Raw genomic sequence first — 18,873 nt, forward strand, 5'->3', positions numbered from 1 at the left:
TATTTTCCTCATATTCTCCATTGTTGCGGCTCCTCTCTTCCCAGTCTGTCAGTAACGCTCTGTTCACTTCCTGTCTCTATGAAGCCCCTCCTTCTGAAAAGCACACTGTGCTCTGATTGGTCGGCTGGAGCAGTGTGTTGTGATTGGTCTGGCGTGTTTCTGAAATGTCCCGCCCCTTACTATAACTGCCAGTTTCAAGCATAGACTGTATAAAACAATGGACGTAGTGTCCATGACGTCACCCGTAGTGTTTCTGAAGCCCGAAGTGGGCGGAGCCGGCCGTCGCCATCTTGGCAGCGCGTCACTCCCGGATAACCAAAAATGGGCCAAAAGGCGGATTAGCTGAGGTGGCGTGACGCTAACAGACAGCAGACAAACGGCTAGTAGTGATATCAGCGGCAATCCACCTGTCACTCAAGTGGACACGCCCTGAATTATGCACAACTTTAAGGCTTAATATCATTTAAACACATGAGTTATAAAAAAATGAACCCCCTTCACAGTCATAATGAAGTGCAAAATTAGCTATATAGACCAAAACCACTTTTTGCACCAGGCTGTAAACATATATTTTTTTCTTTTGTAAAGTTGGACACTTTAACATGGGGGTCTATGGGATTGAGTCTCTTCTGCTGCCGGCCTCTAGTGACCAGTCGATGAATTGCAGTCACTTCAGTGTTGGTTTCAAGAGAGAGACCGGGAGGTTTCAACACACTACTAACTAACTCAACCAGGCCCCGCCCTGCCCCTTTATTCTGCGTATTAATTATTATAATGAGGAATATTGTGACGTGTTCCCGTAAGAAACTCAAGACTACAATGGAGGCGTTTCAGGAGTTCAGAAACACTGACGCTGATATAGAGAAGAACTCCCGCTGGAGGGACTTTGGAGCTTTTTCATGATTAAACGGCAACATTACACACTAAAGACAGATGAACATGGAAAAATATGCATAATAGGTCCTCTTTGATGTATCATTTTAGTTTTTAATGTGTTATTTTTAGTTGCATTTGGCATGTATTGTATGTGATGACAAATACCATGTCCTTAATCGTAATGCCATGTCTGGTGATTTGACTGAATGTTTTGCTTGTCGTTCCAGGCCAGCCTTCCCTGACCAACAGCCGTGATGTCAGCACCATGGACACACTCCCCCTGAGCGACAACTTCACCAGCAGTTACTCCCGGCGGGAGGACGATTACGAGGACCCCGCGCTGAGCTGCCCGACCGCATGCCTGGACGACGCCGCCCTGGAGAAGAAGATCATCTCAGAGCTGGTCCACAACAACCTGAGGCCTCGCAGGCTCCCGCAAACCCAACCCCGAGACCCGGCTCCACAGGAGACCGGCGTGAGCGGAGACGGGGGTGTCGGGAACACGAGCGGGAACGAGGTCGAGGTGGCCGACGCTGACGCCGACACCCCGGCCTCCGCCAGCCAAACGCTGGAGCTTCTCCTCCTCCCCCCGAGCGACCGGGACGCCCTCGACGCCCCGCTCCTGCCCCAGAGGACTCATTCCCTCCTTTACTGCGCTCAGAAGGCGTCTCAGCGGCCCGTCAGGCCACAGAAGGACAGCAGAGAGTCTGAAGGAGAAGAGGAAGAGGAAGAGCGAAGAGAGGAAGACGACGCGCCCTCGCCGGATCACAGGGACTCGTACACAAGCATGCCTGATCTCAGAGACTCTCCGTCCTCCTCTGCTCCTGAATCCCCAGACCTCGTCAGCGGACGGGACGACGGTTCCCCCGCTCACAGTGAACTCGAGGAACACTGTTACAAGAGCTTACCTGACCTGGGAGACGGGACTCGAGCGCTTTCCTACTATCAGATCAGCCGAGGAGGCGCTAGCGAGGGCTGTGGCGAACCCGCGAGCGATGGACAGATGCAGCTAATCACCAGCCTCTGAGACAAAATATCTTCTTTTCCTCTCGGTCAGGGGTACGTTTCCCGAAACACCGTTAGCCAACTGCGGTCACAAGTTCTGTCGTTATGAGCAGTTCAACGAGTCGTGTTTCCCGAAACACCGTTAGCCAACTGCGGTCGCAAGTTCTATCAATATCAGCAGTTTCCCGAAACACCGTTAGCCAGCTGCGGTCGCAAGTTCTATCAATATCAGCAGTTTCCCGAAACACCGTTAGCCAACTGCGGTCGCAAGTTCTATCAATATCAGCAGTTTCCCGAAAAAACCGTTCTAACGAACATTCGCAAACAGCATCGCAGAGTTGTGTGTTTGGAGCGACAGATCTTGGTGGTTAGAAGAACAGTTTCTTGTTTTCATGAATCCTTATCTTGAGCCAAATAAGAAAGCTGACATTCAGTACAATCTGTGTCTTTTATTTAGAGTACATACACATGATATTTACGTCTTTCAGTTTTTCAAGAGATTTAAAGTCATTTTTGAAGAGTGCGCATGTGCGAACGAGCTCTACGTAAGAACGAGCCTATGATTGAATCTGGAAATAAAGCAAAATAACTGATTCGATCTCAAACAGATTCATTAAAAGTAGTTATTACTCCAGCTCCTGCCACGTGACATCATTAACCAGCGTGGTTGAACCACCAATTTGCGACAATTTGGTTTGGGGAAACAGTCGTGACTCGCTAGTGTATTTCTTGAGCGATGCATCGCACTACGGTCGTGAAGCAGCAAGTTACGTGTTGTACGGGAAACACACCTCTGTCAGTCAGACACTAAAGACAGGAAGAGAGGGACTCGTCAACGGCACAATGCCTCTTTCTCACTTGTGTTTTTTTTTTTTTTTGTACCAGAACTGACGGTCTGGTCAAACTCGAGCAGAAAGTGTCAAGACTGGAATCGTCTACGTCTGCCAAAAGCTTTGTACAGTATCATGTAAAAAAAGAAACATGCCGATGTCTGATTTTTCTAGAACTTTAAAACTCTCCTAGTCCGTTTGCAGGTGAATCTTCCCTTCTTGCAAATACAGAGTGAACGGAGAGAAACAGAAAATTAAAAGAATTAATATCCCAGACTCAGGCCTTATATTTTCTCTATTGCACAAAGAACTGTTGTACGAATGACAACTACAGAAAATATATTTTGCAGTACCAAGTGTAAAGAAAGACCCATAATCACCACATCTCCACTTGTGACTGATGTGTTCAGTTATGGATTTTACCAAGAAAATTGTATTTTGCCAACGCATATGTACAAAAAAAGATGCTTCCTTATTTTTTTAGCGTAATGGAAGCTGTGTCTTGCACAAATTTGGACTGAATTAGACTAATATGTAATTTCTTTTACTTAAAAAAAAATGCTTTGACTTTGTCAGGGATCATAACATGTGTCAACGCGATGTCTTAAGAACAACATATCTCATTATTTGGCACTAAATAATTTATTGTATGAAGTATGGAAATGAAAAGGGTTGGAATGGAAGTCGGTGTGATGTAACACTGTTGATATTCATTTCAGTCTTTTCTAAGAGCCCATTGCAGATGTACATTCAACTGTTGTTTGATATCGAATAAATGTGAGAATTTTTTCTTGTTTGCAGATGTATCATTCTCATTCAGTGCAAAATGATTTTGTTAGAAGTATGACAAATGAAGAAAAAAATAAGATCTCTGCTGAAATTTAATGATTACTTATTTGCAAGTTTTGTATTGTTTTTAGGGATGCACAATATATCGGCCACCATATTGGTATTGGCCAATATATGATAATTTTTAATGTTATTGGCCCGATATATTAAAGTCAATAAATAATGGATTATGGAGACACTTCAGATGCGCACTGTTCAACATTATAGTTTTGAAATATGATTGAGCAAGTCTGTCATATCGGCTACATACAGTTATCATGTGAACATTATACTTGTGTGTTTGGGACATGAGACTTTTAATGGTGAGACTTTTGTTTTTGTAATCAGGCTCTCAAAAATTATATAAAAATTTGGATTTAGATTTATCGGCCAAATTATCGGTTATCGGTTTTCATATCAGTGCATTTTGTAAATATATTGTCAAGTCAGCATGAAACTCTATTCGCAACCCATTTTACTACACGAATGTGATGCATTTGAGAGAGAAAACACTTCATTCATCTGTCTGGTATGGAATACATATGTGGTGTATTTGATGGCTTATTTTGCCTTGTAAAGCTGCAGTCGCATTAGTGAAGTTTTGCTGGGAAAAAAGTAAACCTGCCGAATTCACGTGACCAGTTTGAACCCATGGGGAAATATTTCACTCTCACGTGAAATTCACAATCGCATGGATTCATATTGAATTGACTGTGTTTTGGCTGTGAAAACTTGCTGAACAATGGTTATTATGACCACAAGTTTAGAGATATTAAAAGTTCCCGATGAACCACATATTTCTGCCACAGTTCATGCAATCTCAATCTCAAAAGCTTAAACACAAAGAAACTGATCTCTGATCTCATTAGCCAGAAAAGGACATGACATTTATTTTATTTTTTTACATACCCAGAAAGTTTTAATATTGTAATATTCTGTAACCTTTTATGTACTTGTTTTGTCCAGTTTTTTTATATAATATTATTTTGGTAACACTTTACAATAGTTAGTTAACATGAACTAATAATGAACAATACTTTTACAGCAATTATTAAAGGGGTCATGACATGGTTTTTTTTTTTTTTATTATTATTATGTTCCCTTATGTGCAAATATAGTATTACTATAGTTTTTTTTACAAAAAACTTTTAAAATGTAGTGATTTATGACCTTTTCCCACCCTGTTTCTCATCCTCTGATTCAAACAGTCTGTTTAGGGGTGTTTCCCCTTTAAGAGTTCAGTGTTAACGCCCACTGTTATGATTGGCTAACGTCAGTGCCTATGCATCAATTATTAACGCCCCCAGCCAGAACATTTGCGGATTTGCGGATTCGGCGCAACAGTTTAATAGCGGGTAATGCATGCGAAGCGATGGCTCTTGCGATAAATACTGTCTATGGATAAAACGTTTGAGCCGGAATCAGATGAGGAATCAGATGAAAATGAACCACAACAACGAAGACTGGATCAGCCCGTGTCCACATGGAAAGTGAAACTATTTTGAATTAATAAAAAAATTGTAACCCGAGACACTTGAAAACGTGAAATTATTTGAAAGACACTTGAAATTATTGTTGCATAATTATCCTATAGCTTAATTTGCTAACAGTTTAACATTTATTTAACTAATTTCAATGAAATGATGGGTGTACCACGGACAGAAATGCATGCACAGGCCATCTTTGAAGATGCAGCATTGATAAAGGCAACATTTTTAATTTTCTATCACATGTAGGCCTACTAGAAAGGCGACATATTTTCAAGATTCTCTTATACAAATGTGTTTATATTAGCCATGGTAAAAAGTAAGTTTGCGTCGTCGTTGTTGAGCCCAGAATAGTCGGCACGGACTTATCTTTGAGCAACAGTTTTCTGGCAAAGCCAAGCATCATTTTGGGACTTTTTCTCAAAACAGTCATCCTTAAAATGTAACGTTATAGAACAAACGCTTAAACTAATACTGCCGTGACTGAGACGTCCGCAAAAAATAAAGTGCATCCATTTTTCCCTGACGTCTGGATCTTTCGGCAGCGTATTCAAAGATGTTGTTTGTCCACAGCCAGGAACAGCACATCTGCGGCATCGTAATTTCCCTGTACACAGACCCACTCGCTGTCCGTCGACTGAACACTTGTGAGGCGCGCAGCGCGCGGGCGCGACAATGATACGAAATGAGCGTAGTTGTCTTGCGCTTTAAGCGTAGTTGTCTTGTGCTTTAAGTGTAGTTGTCTTGTGCTGGAGGCGGTCATATGCAAACGCTGGTACGTCACTTCGTACCGTGACGTCACTTCTTACCATGGATCCAGAACGAGCTGTATTTAGAGCTTGATTAAATAAATGATTAGTTTATAATGGGGAGGAAGTCTTAAGCTATGAAACTTGCAGGACGTTGTAATGGTACAAAGACCTCTTATATACCAAAAGATCAAGGCAAATTTGGTTTCTCATGTCATGACCCCTTTAATCTTAGTTAATGTTAATTTCAACATTTACTAATACATTATTAAAATCAAAGGTTGTATTTGTTAGCATTAGTTAATGCACTGTGAACTAACATGAACAAACTATGAACAGCTGAATTTTTATTAAATAACATTAACAAAGATTAATAAATACAGTAACAAATGTATTGCTTATTGTTAGTTCATGTTAGTAATAACATTACTGTTAACTATGAGACCTTATTGTAAAGTGTTACCAAAAGAATATTATTTTAAAAAACCTGGACAAAACAAGTACATAAAAGGTTACAGAATAATTTTACAATATTAAAACTTTCTGGGTATGTAAAAAAATACAAAAATAAATGTCCTTTTTTGTTTTAATTCTTCACATTAAATGTCAGTGCTTAAAACTGACAAATCAGACCCTTCATATTCTGTCTACGTCTTATTCAAACTAGTGATTAACTACAGCACATGACATGAAGGGACAAAACATTTTTTTACAAATTAAGAATTACATTGTGGAAACAATCAACTCTTTGTCCATCAGCATTTTATTTTTAAGTTTAAATTTTTTATCATGTTCACAAAACTTTCATGGCCGCCAGAATATTTTTGTTGTATGAATATGTAAACAGTCAATATATCAAGAAAGAACAGAAAAAAACTATTGTAGCTTTATTCTTTTTATTTTTAAATAAACATTTTGTCAAAATTCGTCTGCATGTGATTCAGAACAATGATCAGCACTGCATTTGTAATTGATTTGAGCCGAAAGCAGAACATTAGGTATACCTGAGCCTCGAGTAACTTCTTCTTAACTGCGTGTGCTTCCTCAAACTTGAACTAAACGCCTGAAGAGCGGCTGAAAGTGCACACAAGTCCCTGATGCGAGACCAAGTGTGCTCCACGGTTCATGAGAACATGCCACATCTACTGATGTACTTCTGCAGACGACTGTCTCAGGACTGTCAGACTCCATCAGCATGCGAAATCACTGAGCAAATGAGTGAAAAGCTTTGAGAGCCATGAACACAAACAGGATTATGTGCCATGAGACAGACCAGATGACCAACACACAGCATTTCAAGAGCGTATCCGCCATGACAGCTTTGACCCAAGAACAAGCTCCTCTTAAACAGTCTCTCTTAAGAGCGTGACACGAGGTGTCTCTCCATCAACTCCTTTAGCAGAAACCACAACACTTCTTCTATCAGGACATTTAGCACGTAACTCAAGCTCTTTCCCGCCTTCCAGAGTCCTGAAAAAATAGTGTTGGGGTGAAAAGCTAGCGCGGGGCTTGTTTGCCGGATCAACACTAGAGAGAAAAGTGCACCCGAACTCAGAAATCTTTGGAGGATATCACTGAACATTTGTTTCTCCATAGCAAAAGTACATTTCTTATGTCCATTTTTCAGCCCTATTTTTGTTATTATATACAATGAGACAAATCTGATATTATTGTAATTTTATATCTGTTGTTTAACATTTGAGATAGTTGTTTAATGCTGATCTGACCAGCAGAAAACACTCGCCGGGTTTAAACCCACATTGCTCAGGCGGGGCATGTTGTCACACTGCGTTAAAATGAGCCCCTATTAGAAATATGATATTCTATTCTATACTTTTATGAATTCTATTGAGAAACCATGAGGAAAAAGGTGAATAAATATTACAATTATAATATATAAATGTAGTCAATGTTTAAAAAAAAATCATTATTATTATGTTTTGAATATGCTGTATAGCTGTGTTTTCGGTGTGTTTGTTGTGTTAATTATTTTTTTAAATGCCATTATTTTATATTAAAAAGTTAAAAAATTGTATTGACAAAATCTGTCATGTAATATATCATTTTATAATGTACCTCACCTATGGGGCATGTGGTCACATTTCACTTCCATTCTTTCAGTGTAAATCAAGAAAAAAGTATACAGTGTATTAATGACAAAAAACCACATAATACTAGACATGTGGGAAATTAATGTGGGAACAAATGAATTCTCTGAACCCTAAGTGGATCACACAAGCTGAGAAAGTAAAAGTGTAAGGTTGTGCCGCTCTCCCTATTTTAACAAACAGTACATTATGCATAATTACAAATAACTAACCCTAAACCAAACCATAACTCTATAGTAAGTACATGTAGTTAATATTAGGCCTACTCAGTACTTATTTGAGTAAGTAAAATGTAAATACGTAACCTTAAAATATGCAGGCATGAAAACTCCTCACCTTTCGGCGAAATTCGCCGTTTTAAAACCTAAAAGGGTCACCTACGTGATTTGTGCAGATCCGATGAGAAAATATTTTAGGGGGAGGGGGGGGGGGGGGGTGTTCGAGGTCGAGGCCAGCATTTATCCCCTATAAAGTTACCATAAACTTTACAAAACTATAAGCTTTAAAAAACAATCATCATTCCGAATGCCGAAACATGACAGCCAATACGAGTCAGAGTAACGTTAGGGCAGAAATGTTTTCAAAGTCTTTTACACCGCGAGTCTGAGAACTGGACACACTGCCGAACAAAGAACCGCACGTCGGAAAGCAAGCCTGAGGTAAGTTAGCTTACAATGTTAACTGTCCTGTCAGATACAGACAGCGATGTTGCCAATGTCATTATTTTTTATTTTGACATAGAAGTGGGCGAGATAATATCGCGAGTGGGCGCGGGCGCCGTGAGCGCTGAGCGAGCAGGAACAAGTATTCATTGCGCGGCTCGCGAGCCTCATGCGGCTCGCCAAGCTTTAATTTGTGGCTCGCAGTTGCATGGCGGTAAATAATACGGTGATATGATAATGCATTCACTATAGATATTTTATAAAAACATAACAAGTAGGGCTTTAACATAACCCGTTAAAAACTCAAAGTGTCAGCTCTATTACAAATTATTTCGATCGGATTGAAAGGGGTGGTTTATCGAGAGAACGTGAAAAAACTTGATCGATTGAAAACCGAAACTGAAAGGACGACGTATGACGCGCTGAACAAGCTGTTCTCCTGATTAATAAAGTGTCATATAAATGAATATCCTTTCATTCTATAATTCTCCTTTCACTCAGCATCTGTGAAGTGAAGCAGGACAACGGCTCACCAGTGCTTGTTTCAGATTATCATACAGACGACTGGTTTGGGGCATTTTTGGGATAAATAGTAGTAGTAAATAGTTTTTTTTCTCTGAGACCCGATGAAATACGTAGATCAGCGGCCCATTGGTTCTTTTCTTGATTGACACTGGGCTAGCCCAATCACATCTTTAATGTGAAGTATAGAAATATACTCTTTCAAGTATAGAAATTAGTACAAAACTAATTATGAAAGTTTCCTTTATTTTTCAGTGCATTTGTTTTACAATAGGCTATATGGCTATTACTATCATGGGATTAATATTATAACTATTATTGTAGTAGTAATGTAGACAGACACTGTAACTAAAAGAGTTTTGAAATTTTCTTTGTTTAATTTGCACCAGATTGATGAATTTCACATTAAAAAGCACAAAATTTTCTTACGGGGGACCATGCAGCCATGCAGACCATGTAGTAGGCTATGTAGTAGGCCATGTAGTACACAATGCCAACTACAATGCCAATGCAGATTACAAGTTGTTTTTGTTGTTGTTGTTGTTTCATTTTTTTTTTTTTTTTGTGGGGGGGGGGGGGGGGGTGATATATGCCGCATCCTTCTCACCTTTTTTACCCCTGACCTGTTTTCATGCCTGAATATGAATAACTGTGCCCCCAACCCGATCTCCCCTACTTGTTGAACCCCTACAGAACAATATTGAAATGTGTTACTTGGAAAAAAATATCAGAATACTGTTGAAAATTGTACCACTAAAGTTTTGTGGAGTTCCTAATTATCCAATTAATGGACCATCCATAAAACTTTCGTCCCATGTGCGCCAAATGCGACAGTATTAACCGCAACAAACAATCCACCAGCAAACACACTAACCAGATGAGACGCATAAAAGAGCCATAAACAAGAGGCACTCTTTTATCAGCATGTTTTTAAGACACAACAACAGGCTTAATGAAAGTCTTAAACACCTTCAAAAAAGCTTCGCAGGGTTTCTATGCATATATATTGCCTCATTCTTGCTCTGAAAAACAGCCCATCTCGTCCTATTTCGAGGTAATTATCACCTTCAGGTGGAGCAGATGGCGAATCAACCGCTGGATGCAAAACTGCTGACAATGTGCTCGTCTTATCCGTTTTGCATGATGACAGTGTTAGTGTTTTACGCACATCCTGATTACAAGAGTTGTGACGGTGGGAGGCTGTTTTCTGGGACTTTTAAGTATGGAAAGATTTCTGCAGAAGGCTGCTGTTTTGTGTGTGATATAATCAAGCTTCATCTTGAAATGTGTTGTTTGCATAAAGAAGCTTCATTAGTAGCACTTGTTATGCAGAACTAACTCATTTGTTATCATTGGGAGAGAGCTTTTATTTTTTATACAGTTCACATTTTGGGGTTTTGTTTGACACAGCTTTGTTAGGCTCACAATGTGTGCGTCTAAATCAATTAATTTTGTGAAGCAGTGCAGTGGAGGTTACACTGGCCCAGTGTCCAGTTTTCTTTCTTACCCCTGTAAGAGTATAGAGCCACTTCAATCCACAATCCACTTCATGAGACGTTAGTAGAGCCAGTGAGAACTAGCATGGTGTGTCCCAGGTCAAAACCTAGTCATTGTGTGGACCAACTTGATTGTAGAGTATTTCCCTTTGGGGAAAAATGTGTGCATTTGTTAATTGAATGAGTAGTATTTAAAAATGTTAATGGTAAAAGATATGCAACTTTACTGTAGTGTTTTTTTCTGCTAGAGATCGTCTGACCTCAGTCAATGAAGAGTAAACTATGTTAAAAGGGGTCCTATTACTAAAGTTAGTGTGTTGCTGTTTGAGCATTAAAAAGACCTCAGTCACTCCAAAGGGAGATATTTTATTTGACAGAATCCCCTTTTCAAGAACTACAATGAACGGCTCGTTTGGACTACAACGTGATTTTTCCAGGCTTTATGAAGTCATAATGACACTCATTTAAAAAATAAAAGGTAACGAGGCCGGGATGCGCTGCATTAGAGAAGGCAGTGTTGTCTCTGTCAAAGAGACGCTGTTTTTCCACATTTCCAAAACTCATTTGTTTGACCTTCCTAAGGCTGACGAACTTATTTTAAACACTGTTCCTGAACATTATAACACCAACTTCCCCACACACACTGAAGGACATATTGTGTATTGAATCTGCTGTTCAGGTGTGTCACCTGTTAACTGTAAAGCAGATTCTTTCCCTTTTCTGACCATATGCTGCTCTCGTTCAGCGTTAATCTTTCACTCTCCAAATCTGATCTTCCACGTACTATAACATTCTGAAATACTGAGGATATCAACTTGGACAATTTATCCTCTCACTAGCCTTCCCAGTGCCGCCAGTTTTTCTCCCCCGGATGAACTGCTCTCTCACTACAACAATAACCTTCATAACCTCTTAATAACCTTGACTCAAAACCAGGGCTGTCTCGTTTACTCTCTCTGGACCTTGGTTTACTCGGTCTCACTGCGCACAAGGACATGTATTCAGTTCTTCTTTACAAAGATTGTATTTCTAAAGCTAAATCCACATACTATTCTGGTTTAATCAGGTCAAGGGAGGGAAATTCAAAGGCCCTTTTTTCCCTCATTACAAAATTCACAAAACCTCTGGATTCACTTCCTCCTCACTTCTACTCTTCTGATTTGTGTAATACTATTTTAGGAACTACGGTTATCCGGACCACACGTGTGTCTTTTAGTCCCGTATAGTCCGTATAGTCAGCCCTGATTGGTCTTAACCCCAGTGACGGGTAGGTTTAGGGCGGGGTTAGGGGTAGGCCATCGTATGATTGGTCTTAACCCCAGTGACGGGTAGTTTTAGGGGCGGGGTTAGGGGTAGGCCATCGTATGATTGGTCTTAACCCCAGTGACGGGTAGTTTTAGGGGCGGGGTTAGGGGTAGGCCATCGTATGATTGGTCTTAACCCCAGTGACGGATAGGTTTAGGGGCGTGGTTAGGGGTAGGCCATCGTATGATTGGTCTTAATCCCAGTGACGGGTAGGTTTAGGGGCGGGGTTAGGGGTAGGCCATCGTACGATTGGTCTTAACCCCAGTGACGGGTAGGTTTAGGGGCGTGGTTAGGGATAGGCCATTGTATGATTGGTCTTAACCCCAGTGACGGGTAGGTTTAGGGGCGTGGTTAGGGATAGGCCATTGTATGATTGGTCTTAACCCCAGTGACGGGTAGGTTTAGGGGCGGGGTTAGGCCATCGTATGATTGGTCTTAACCCCAGTGACGGGTAGGTTTAGGGGCGGGGTTAGGGGTAGGCCATCGTGTGGTCCGGATAACCGTATAGTACCCAATTTTATCATTTTTCTCTTTAAAAATTTAACACATCCACCAGCAACTTATGTTTACTTCTGCTCAGAACTCACCTGACTCAGTTTCTTTTTCTCCCATCCATTTACTCTCAGCATTTACCTTACCCTCATTTACATTTACATTTACATTTAGTCATTTAGCAGACGCTTTTATCCAAAGCGACTTACAACTGAACATTTACCCTCAGTAAATGAAATTTCCAAACATCTCCAACCTGCAGATCAGACCCCCTTCCTACTGTTCTTGTAAAGGCAACTGTCCCTTTTCTGTCCCCTCTCATTACAGACACCATTCACTCTTCTCTTACCACTGGAGTTGTTCCCTCTTCTCTTAAAAAAGCTGCTGTAACTCCAATTCTTAAGAAACCTGGTTCAGATCCAAACAATAATTTTGTTATAAGAATAATTTTCGTCCCATTAAAATCTTCCGTTCTTCTTCAAAAATATAAAAAAAAAATTAGTTGCTGCTCAACTCCATACTCATTTCTCCTATAATAATTTCCATGAACAATTCCAGTCTGGTTTCCGTCCTCTTCATAGCACAGAATTAGTACTGATGAATGATGTAATTTATCCTCACGCGTTACAACGCATAAGAATAATAGTAAGTTGACCATCGGGTGCGGATGAGAAAATTATTGGTGCGGGTGAGTGGCGGGTGGATGATTTGTTTTTGGCTGTGGATTCGGGTGATGTTGGAGCTCATCCGCGCATCTCTAATTATCCAGTGTTTTTTTTTACTTTCCGCATTTTTTTCAAAAGTCAGCAAAACATTGCTCTCGTAAGGCGGAGAAAAATTACTCCACTGTGTTGAGCCTTCGTCCTTCATCGCGCCATTAATAAGTCATGTGATCGCAGGTGTCCACTTGAGTTGACGTCCCCTTTTTAATGACGTACGACTCGCATTTACTGGGGAATATCCGATTTGTCTGCTTACATGGCACACACAAATGCACGTATCCGATTCATATCTGATTTATTTCCACATATGAGTGAGGCCTGAAATCTGAGAATATCGGAATCCATGTGCTTTTTTCCTGCTTACACGTTTGCCGGTCATATCCGATCTGTGCAACATGAGAGGAAAAAATGGGAATTGGGTCACTTGAACCATGCAGTGTAAATGGGTCCTTTGACCTCCTCCATATACCCACACCCGCTCGCACTCTCAGATCCTCTTCTTCCATCCGTTTCCCTGTTCCCCGTGTCCGCCTTGTTACTATGGGGAGCCGAGCTTTCAGCTGCTCTGCTCCTCAGCTCTGGAACTCGCTTCCACCGGACCTCCGTAATACTGATTCCCTCTAACATTTTAAAGGACACCTATTATGCCCCTTTTCACAAGATGTAAAATAAGTCTCTGATGTCCCCAGAGTGTGTGTGTGAAGTTTTAGCTCAAAATACCCCACAGATCATTTTTTTACAGCATGTTTAAATTGTCATTTTTGGGGGGCTAAGAAAAACGCTCCGTTTTAGTGTCTCCTTTAAAAGTTAATGAGATGCGGTTCCACGCACAGGGGGCGGAGCCTAACCAGCTCAAGGTTAGCCAGGACAATCTCATCTCACAGAACAATGATAATATCAAAACAGAAACTCACAGTAACAGTGTTCGAGTTGGACAATAATTCCCACAGAGCTAGAGAATATATATGCTGAATAGAGATAGAACAGGTATGTTTATTTTAATTAAGTTTATACCTTATATATGCCATCTGCTCCAGCTCCACTATTAATACAAGCCTGCTGTAGTAGTAGGGTCTACTCAGGGCGGGTCTATGCTCAAACTGCAGTGTCAATCAACAGTCGTGGGCGGGGCTTGTGCAATTCTACGTCACATTGCATTGATTCTGAGAACAGCTCGTTCTGAGAAAGTGCTTATGATTTATGGGGATTTAAAAAAAAAAACACTGGTTGGAATTTTATCATTATAGGGTGGTTGTGTACACACACTGCCAACACACATTTATGTTCAAACACCATGTAAAAGTGAATTTTGCATAATAGGTGCCCTTTAAATCCAAACTCAAAACCCATCTGTTTAGAATAGCTTACTCCCTCTGACCACAACTGCATTGTCTTTTTTAATTGTATTGTATTTCATTGTTTTTACCTAAATATTGTTATTGTCTTGTTGATGATGTATGGTGAAAGTGTCAAGAAAGTGTATAAATGAAGTGCATAATAATAATAATAACGTTTATCTGCACATTTTATGGAGAACAGCTTGTTTTCTGTTGCTTTTGTAAGCTCTGAAACATCCTGTGAAATCCGTTCTGGACGATCCTCTTGTTCGTTAACATTGTCAGGGTCTGAATCTGGCTTGAATTTGGTTTGAAATTGTATTGAGCATCATCATTAATATTTACACTAGAGAAGAACTCACTGTTATGGAGGGGCGGGACATTTCCCGAACACAAGCTAAGCTCTGCCAATCACAAAACACTGAGCCAGCTAACCAATCACAGCACATTTCATAATTTTTGTTTTGTGTGAACTGTTTCTTAAAGGTCTACATCTATCTGTCAGTCTGTCCTATAAGAAAGATTTTTTGTTGTGATTAAACATTGTCCATTGAACACCACTGCCTGATCTCTTCCAGCACCACTGTGGAGTGTGTTTACTTTAATATAGTAGAGCAGCTTCAGCACTACCTGAGGGAGAATAACAACACTAGAGGTATCATTTAATATAGATGAGCTGCCGATTTTCAAAAGCATCAGGGCACATCTATGACCAATCTCTGTACCTGACATCCATCAGAGTCTTTCCTGCGACACTGACACTTTATCCTTGGATTTTGTTAAGCCTAATGGATACATTCAGGAACTGATTTGGAGGGAAACTAATCAAAATTGTGATGCGTTGTCTGTGACACATTCCCAAGGGCAACGATAAAACAAGATAAAGCTGCACACAGGATATTATGGGTGTGATAAAAACAAATGATAGGCCTACATACCATGCTGAGATGGCAAGATGGCAGGACAATGAGGCCTTTTCAATGTATTTTTCAAGGTATTTTTTGAGCATGATTAACCAATTTCCAATAAACTACATGCAATAAGCCTGCTTGTCGGTTACACACAAAAAAATATCAAAGAGTGAATAAGAAAAGAAAGCAATGTCCAATGTGTGAATGTCTGCTGGAGAAATTACTGAAGTGACACAAAAGCTGCTGTCACTCAGATAGGTCATTCCAACCTTTTTCACAAGAAAACCAAGGAGTCTCGAAGACGTAGGCTGCATCCCAATTCTCCTACTTATACTACACCCTAAAAGTATGTACTCTTTTTGTGAAGAAAAGGTACATACCTTTGAGTGTGTAGCAAAAGAGTAGGCAAGCTTTGGGACATACTACTTCCTCATCGTTAACGGACAGATCTGTGTGTATCCTGTCAGTAAACTGCCCTGTCAATCATCTTGTCACAGTTAAAATTCTCCATTCAATCTTATTTAATTTCCTACGGTTTCGGAGAGAAATGTAGTACACGTTCAGCTGCCAGTCGCGGGTCTTTCAAGCGGAGACTCTCCTCATGTGTTTGTAATTTGAATGTAATGATGCATTTAAAAGTTAATGGCTAAACGTGTCTTTACAAAAGATCCTTACAACATTTTCGTCAGGTTAGATACTGACAATTAATCACTCAAACCCCCACCTCTCTACATAACCGCCGGACACGCGCGTCCTCCATGTCTGTAGCTTTTTTGTAGTCCTAACCGAATCCTCGTCCAACGCACAGACCGATCGGTTTATGACATCAAAGTTGTTGTCGATAAGTTGTTTAACCATTTCATGATATTCAGTATCTCCTTGGGCCTTCTTCTTTCACCCATCTTGGCAGTGATGGTGCCACCCCACAGTCGCAGTACTGATCTGGGGCCTCATTTATAACTGTTGCGTACGCACAAAACCGGCCCAGAAAGAGGCGTACGCCACTTCCGACGCATAAGTTGTGATTTATAAAAACAAACTTGACGGGAAAATGTGCGCACCTGCACGCAAACTCTGACCCATGCGTACGAGCGTTTTGCAGACGGAGCAGTTTGGCGACACCGATGGTGAGCTGGAGTTAATTGCCTTTTTGGTCACTTTTAGACAGAAAATCTAAATAAAATTATACATATACAGAAAAATAATACAAATATAATTTCACTCACCAAGCCTATTACTTGAAGCAAATATCCACACCTAAAATGTGCGCGCCAGCGAGCGCGTTGGGCCGTTGAGTGAAACTGGCGCATATCTAACGGCAGATGAAGTAAAACTGTAAATCTTAGTCCTAATCATAAATAGGCTAGAGTTTATATAAAATAATGATTTAAACTATGTTTTACTTCTGATATAAACATTTAGATTAAATATGCCACTCTCATTAATGGAGTTAAACACTTAAACTACATGCCATTTACTGAAAAGTTAATATATATATATATATATTCAATAAATAGCCTATAAATATTTGTCGTGGATGCAATGCTTTCGAACACTTTTCCTTTGGCATGCTGTGTTTCAATGTTTTAGCTACAGAGATAATTGCTTATCATGATAATAGCAGATTGTGCAGATATAATGCACAACAAGGTCTATCTGTTTCCATTACAAATATAAATCAATTAAAAATACTATTTGGCCAGATTGAGAAAAACTTTCTCTGAAATGCATTTTACACTATTTGATTTATTTATTCAAAAACAAGGCAAGGATAGGCTACTACCGGTAAATGATTTTTATTAATGTAATGTGACGGCACATCCGTATTTCATATTTTCCTAATGTCTTGTACCGTTAAACATGTTATCACGTGGATGAATAATCATATGCAAATGATATGCAGATGAGGATATGCATAGTAAAACTAGGCGTTGTAAGCTCATATATGGTTATTTCGGGGAGGAGACGCAGGTTCTGGCGTACGCACGGTTTTATAAGTCTGAATATTTTTTTGCGCACGCCATTTTTGGCTTTCGGGCGCACGTACACTTTTAGGAAGGATCCTACGCACAGTTTTATAAATGAGGCCCCTGATGACTTACTTCATTGCAAAAACAAAAGAGCTAAACTATATTGCCAAAAGTATTGGGACACCCCTCCAAATCATTGAATTCAGGTGTTTCAATCACTTCCATGGCCACAGTTGTATAAGATCACATTATTCGAGCTTGGGAACAATCAGAATGATGACAAAGTGACAGGAAAAAAAGAGAAAGGGTCAGTTGAAACTGGAATTAAAGGGAGAGATATACAAATCCAGTATAGATAAAGTGCTAAAAACGATCTCTCTCTTTTACAGAAAAAACTGGGAAGGATTTTTTGGAAAAACACAAAGTGCCAAAGATGTCCAGAAATCTCGTTCTGCCGCTATCTCACAGAGGACAGCTTCTGCTTTCTGGCATCGGCTGGGTCATAGACCTGCTGGGCAATTTAGAGAACTGCAGCCTGTTATTGTTAACTTAATTTGGGATCACTACATTGGGTGCCTCAAGGTGAGCTCTTTAGGAGGAAGCAGGGGAGCAACCCTTCATCTTCAGTTCATCCAAAGATACTTAACTGGAGAGGAACAAAATCTTGAGAAAGAGAGTCTGGAGAGAAATAACCTGCTCAATTTTAAAACAAGATTGTACTGGTATTTATCTGTGTTGTTGTTGTTGTTGTTGTTTTCCAGTAGGCCTATATGTTTTCAAGTATATTAACTTTTTAACATGCAGAGACTGAACTCTAATAGCTCCTGATCATTCTAATGCTAAAACCTATCAGTAATTATCTATAGAAATTACATCAATTGATTTTCCATATGTCTGTACGTGCCAGTGTTTCTGTATGATAAGTTAGACACTGGATCCTCTTGCTTGTTTCTGCGGCCTTTTGAAGCGTGTCTTCAGAAAACTTTCTGTCAGCTGATTGAACAAATTTGACTCCTGGTCTTCACTGAGCATATTGGTCTCTTTATGGGGTCAAGCTGTCCTCCCCAACATCTTGATGGTGAAGAATGCAGGCAAGTTGAAATGCAACCTCTGATCTATTTTCCGCCCGTAGTCCCTTGGCAGATCAATAAGACAATAAGACAAAATTTCATAAAAGTAAAATACAAAACATTAAAATATACAATTTAACAACTACAATCACACTTAATTTTCAATTAAAACTATCATATGCTCAATTGTTCCCCCTTCCTTAAACCAACACACACACACACACACACACACACACTTCATAAATGTGTACAATTTTGTTGTGACAGTAACCATGCCTTTGTCAAACTCAAAAAGGTTAGAGGATTTGTACATGTGATAAGGTGTGTAGGGAGAGTATTCCACTGAGTTATAGCCACAAATTAAAAAGTTGATTTGCCAAAAGAAGTTTTGCGATTGGGAATATTGCACTCTCCTCTAGTGGCTGACCGAGTAGCTCTTTTTTTTTTCTGAGTTGAGCGTAATAAATGTTTTTAGAGGAGGAGCGACAGCATTATTAATGATT

General features: G+C 40.0%; 1 protein-coding gene across 5 annotated transcripts in view; it reads left to right on the plus strand.

The window, feature by feature from the left end:
- adgrl2b.1 (adhesion G protein-coupled receptor L2b, tandem duplicate 1) overlaps positions 1-17,963 on the plus strand; it is a 143,353-nt gene extending 125,390 nt beyond the window's left edge. The window contains exon 20 of one of the 5 annotated variants that reach the window (XM_079614083.1): positions 17,690-17,963. In XM_079614083.1, the coding sequence (XP_079470209.1) occupies positions 17,690-17,853 (164 nt within the window). In that variant the 3' untranslated portion in view covers positions 17,854-17,963. Of the gene's footprint in view, positions 1-1,103; positions 3,611-17,689 lie in introns of those variants that run through there. The other 4 variants (XM_079614081.1, XM_079614082.1, XM_079614084.1 and 1 more) reach the window with 4 other exon arrangements.
- Positions 17,964-18,873: the final 910 nt, after the last annotated feature.

This window comes from Phoxinus phoxinus (assembly GCF_949152265.1).
Source record: "Phoxinus phoxinus genome assembly, chromosome: 5".
Taxonomy (NCBI): Eukaryota; Metazoa; Chordata; class Actinopteri; order Cypriniformes; family Leuciscidae; genus Phoxinus; species Phoxinus phoxinus.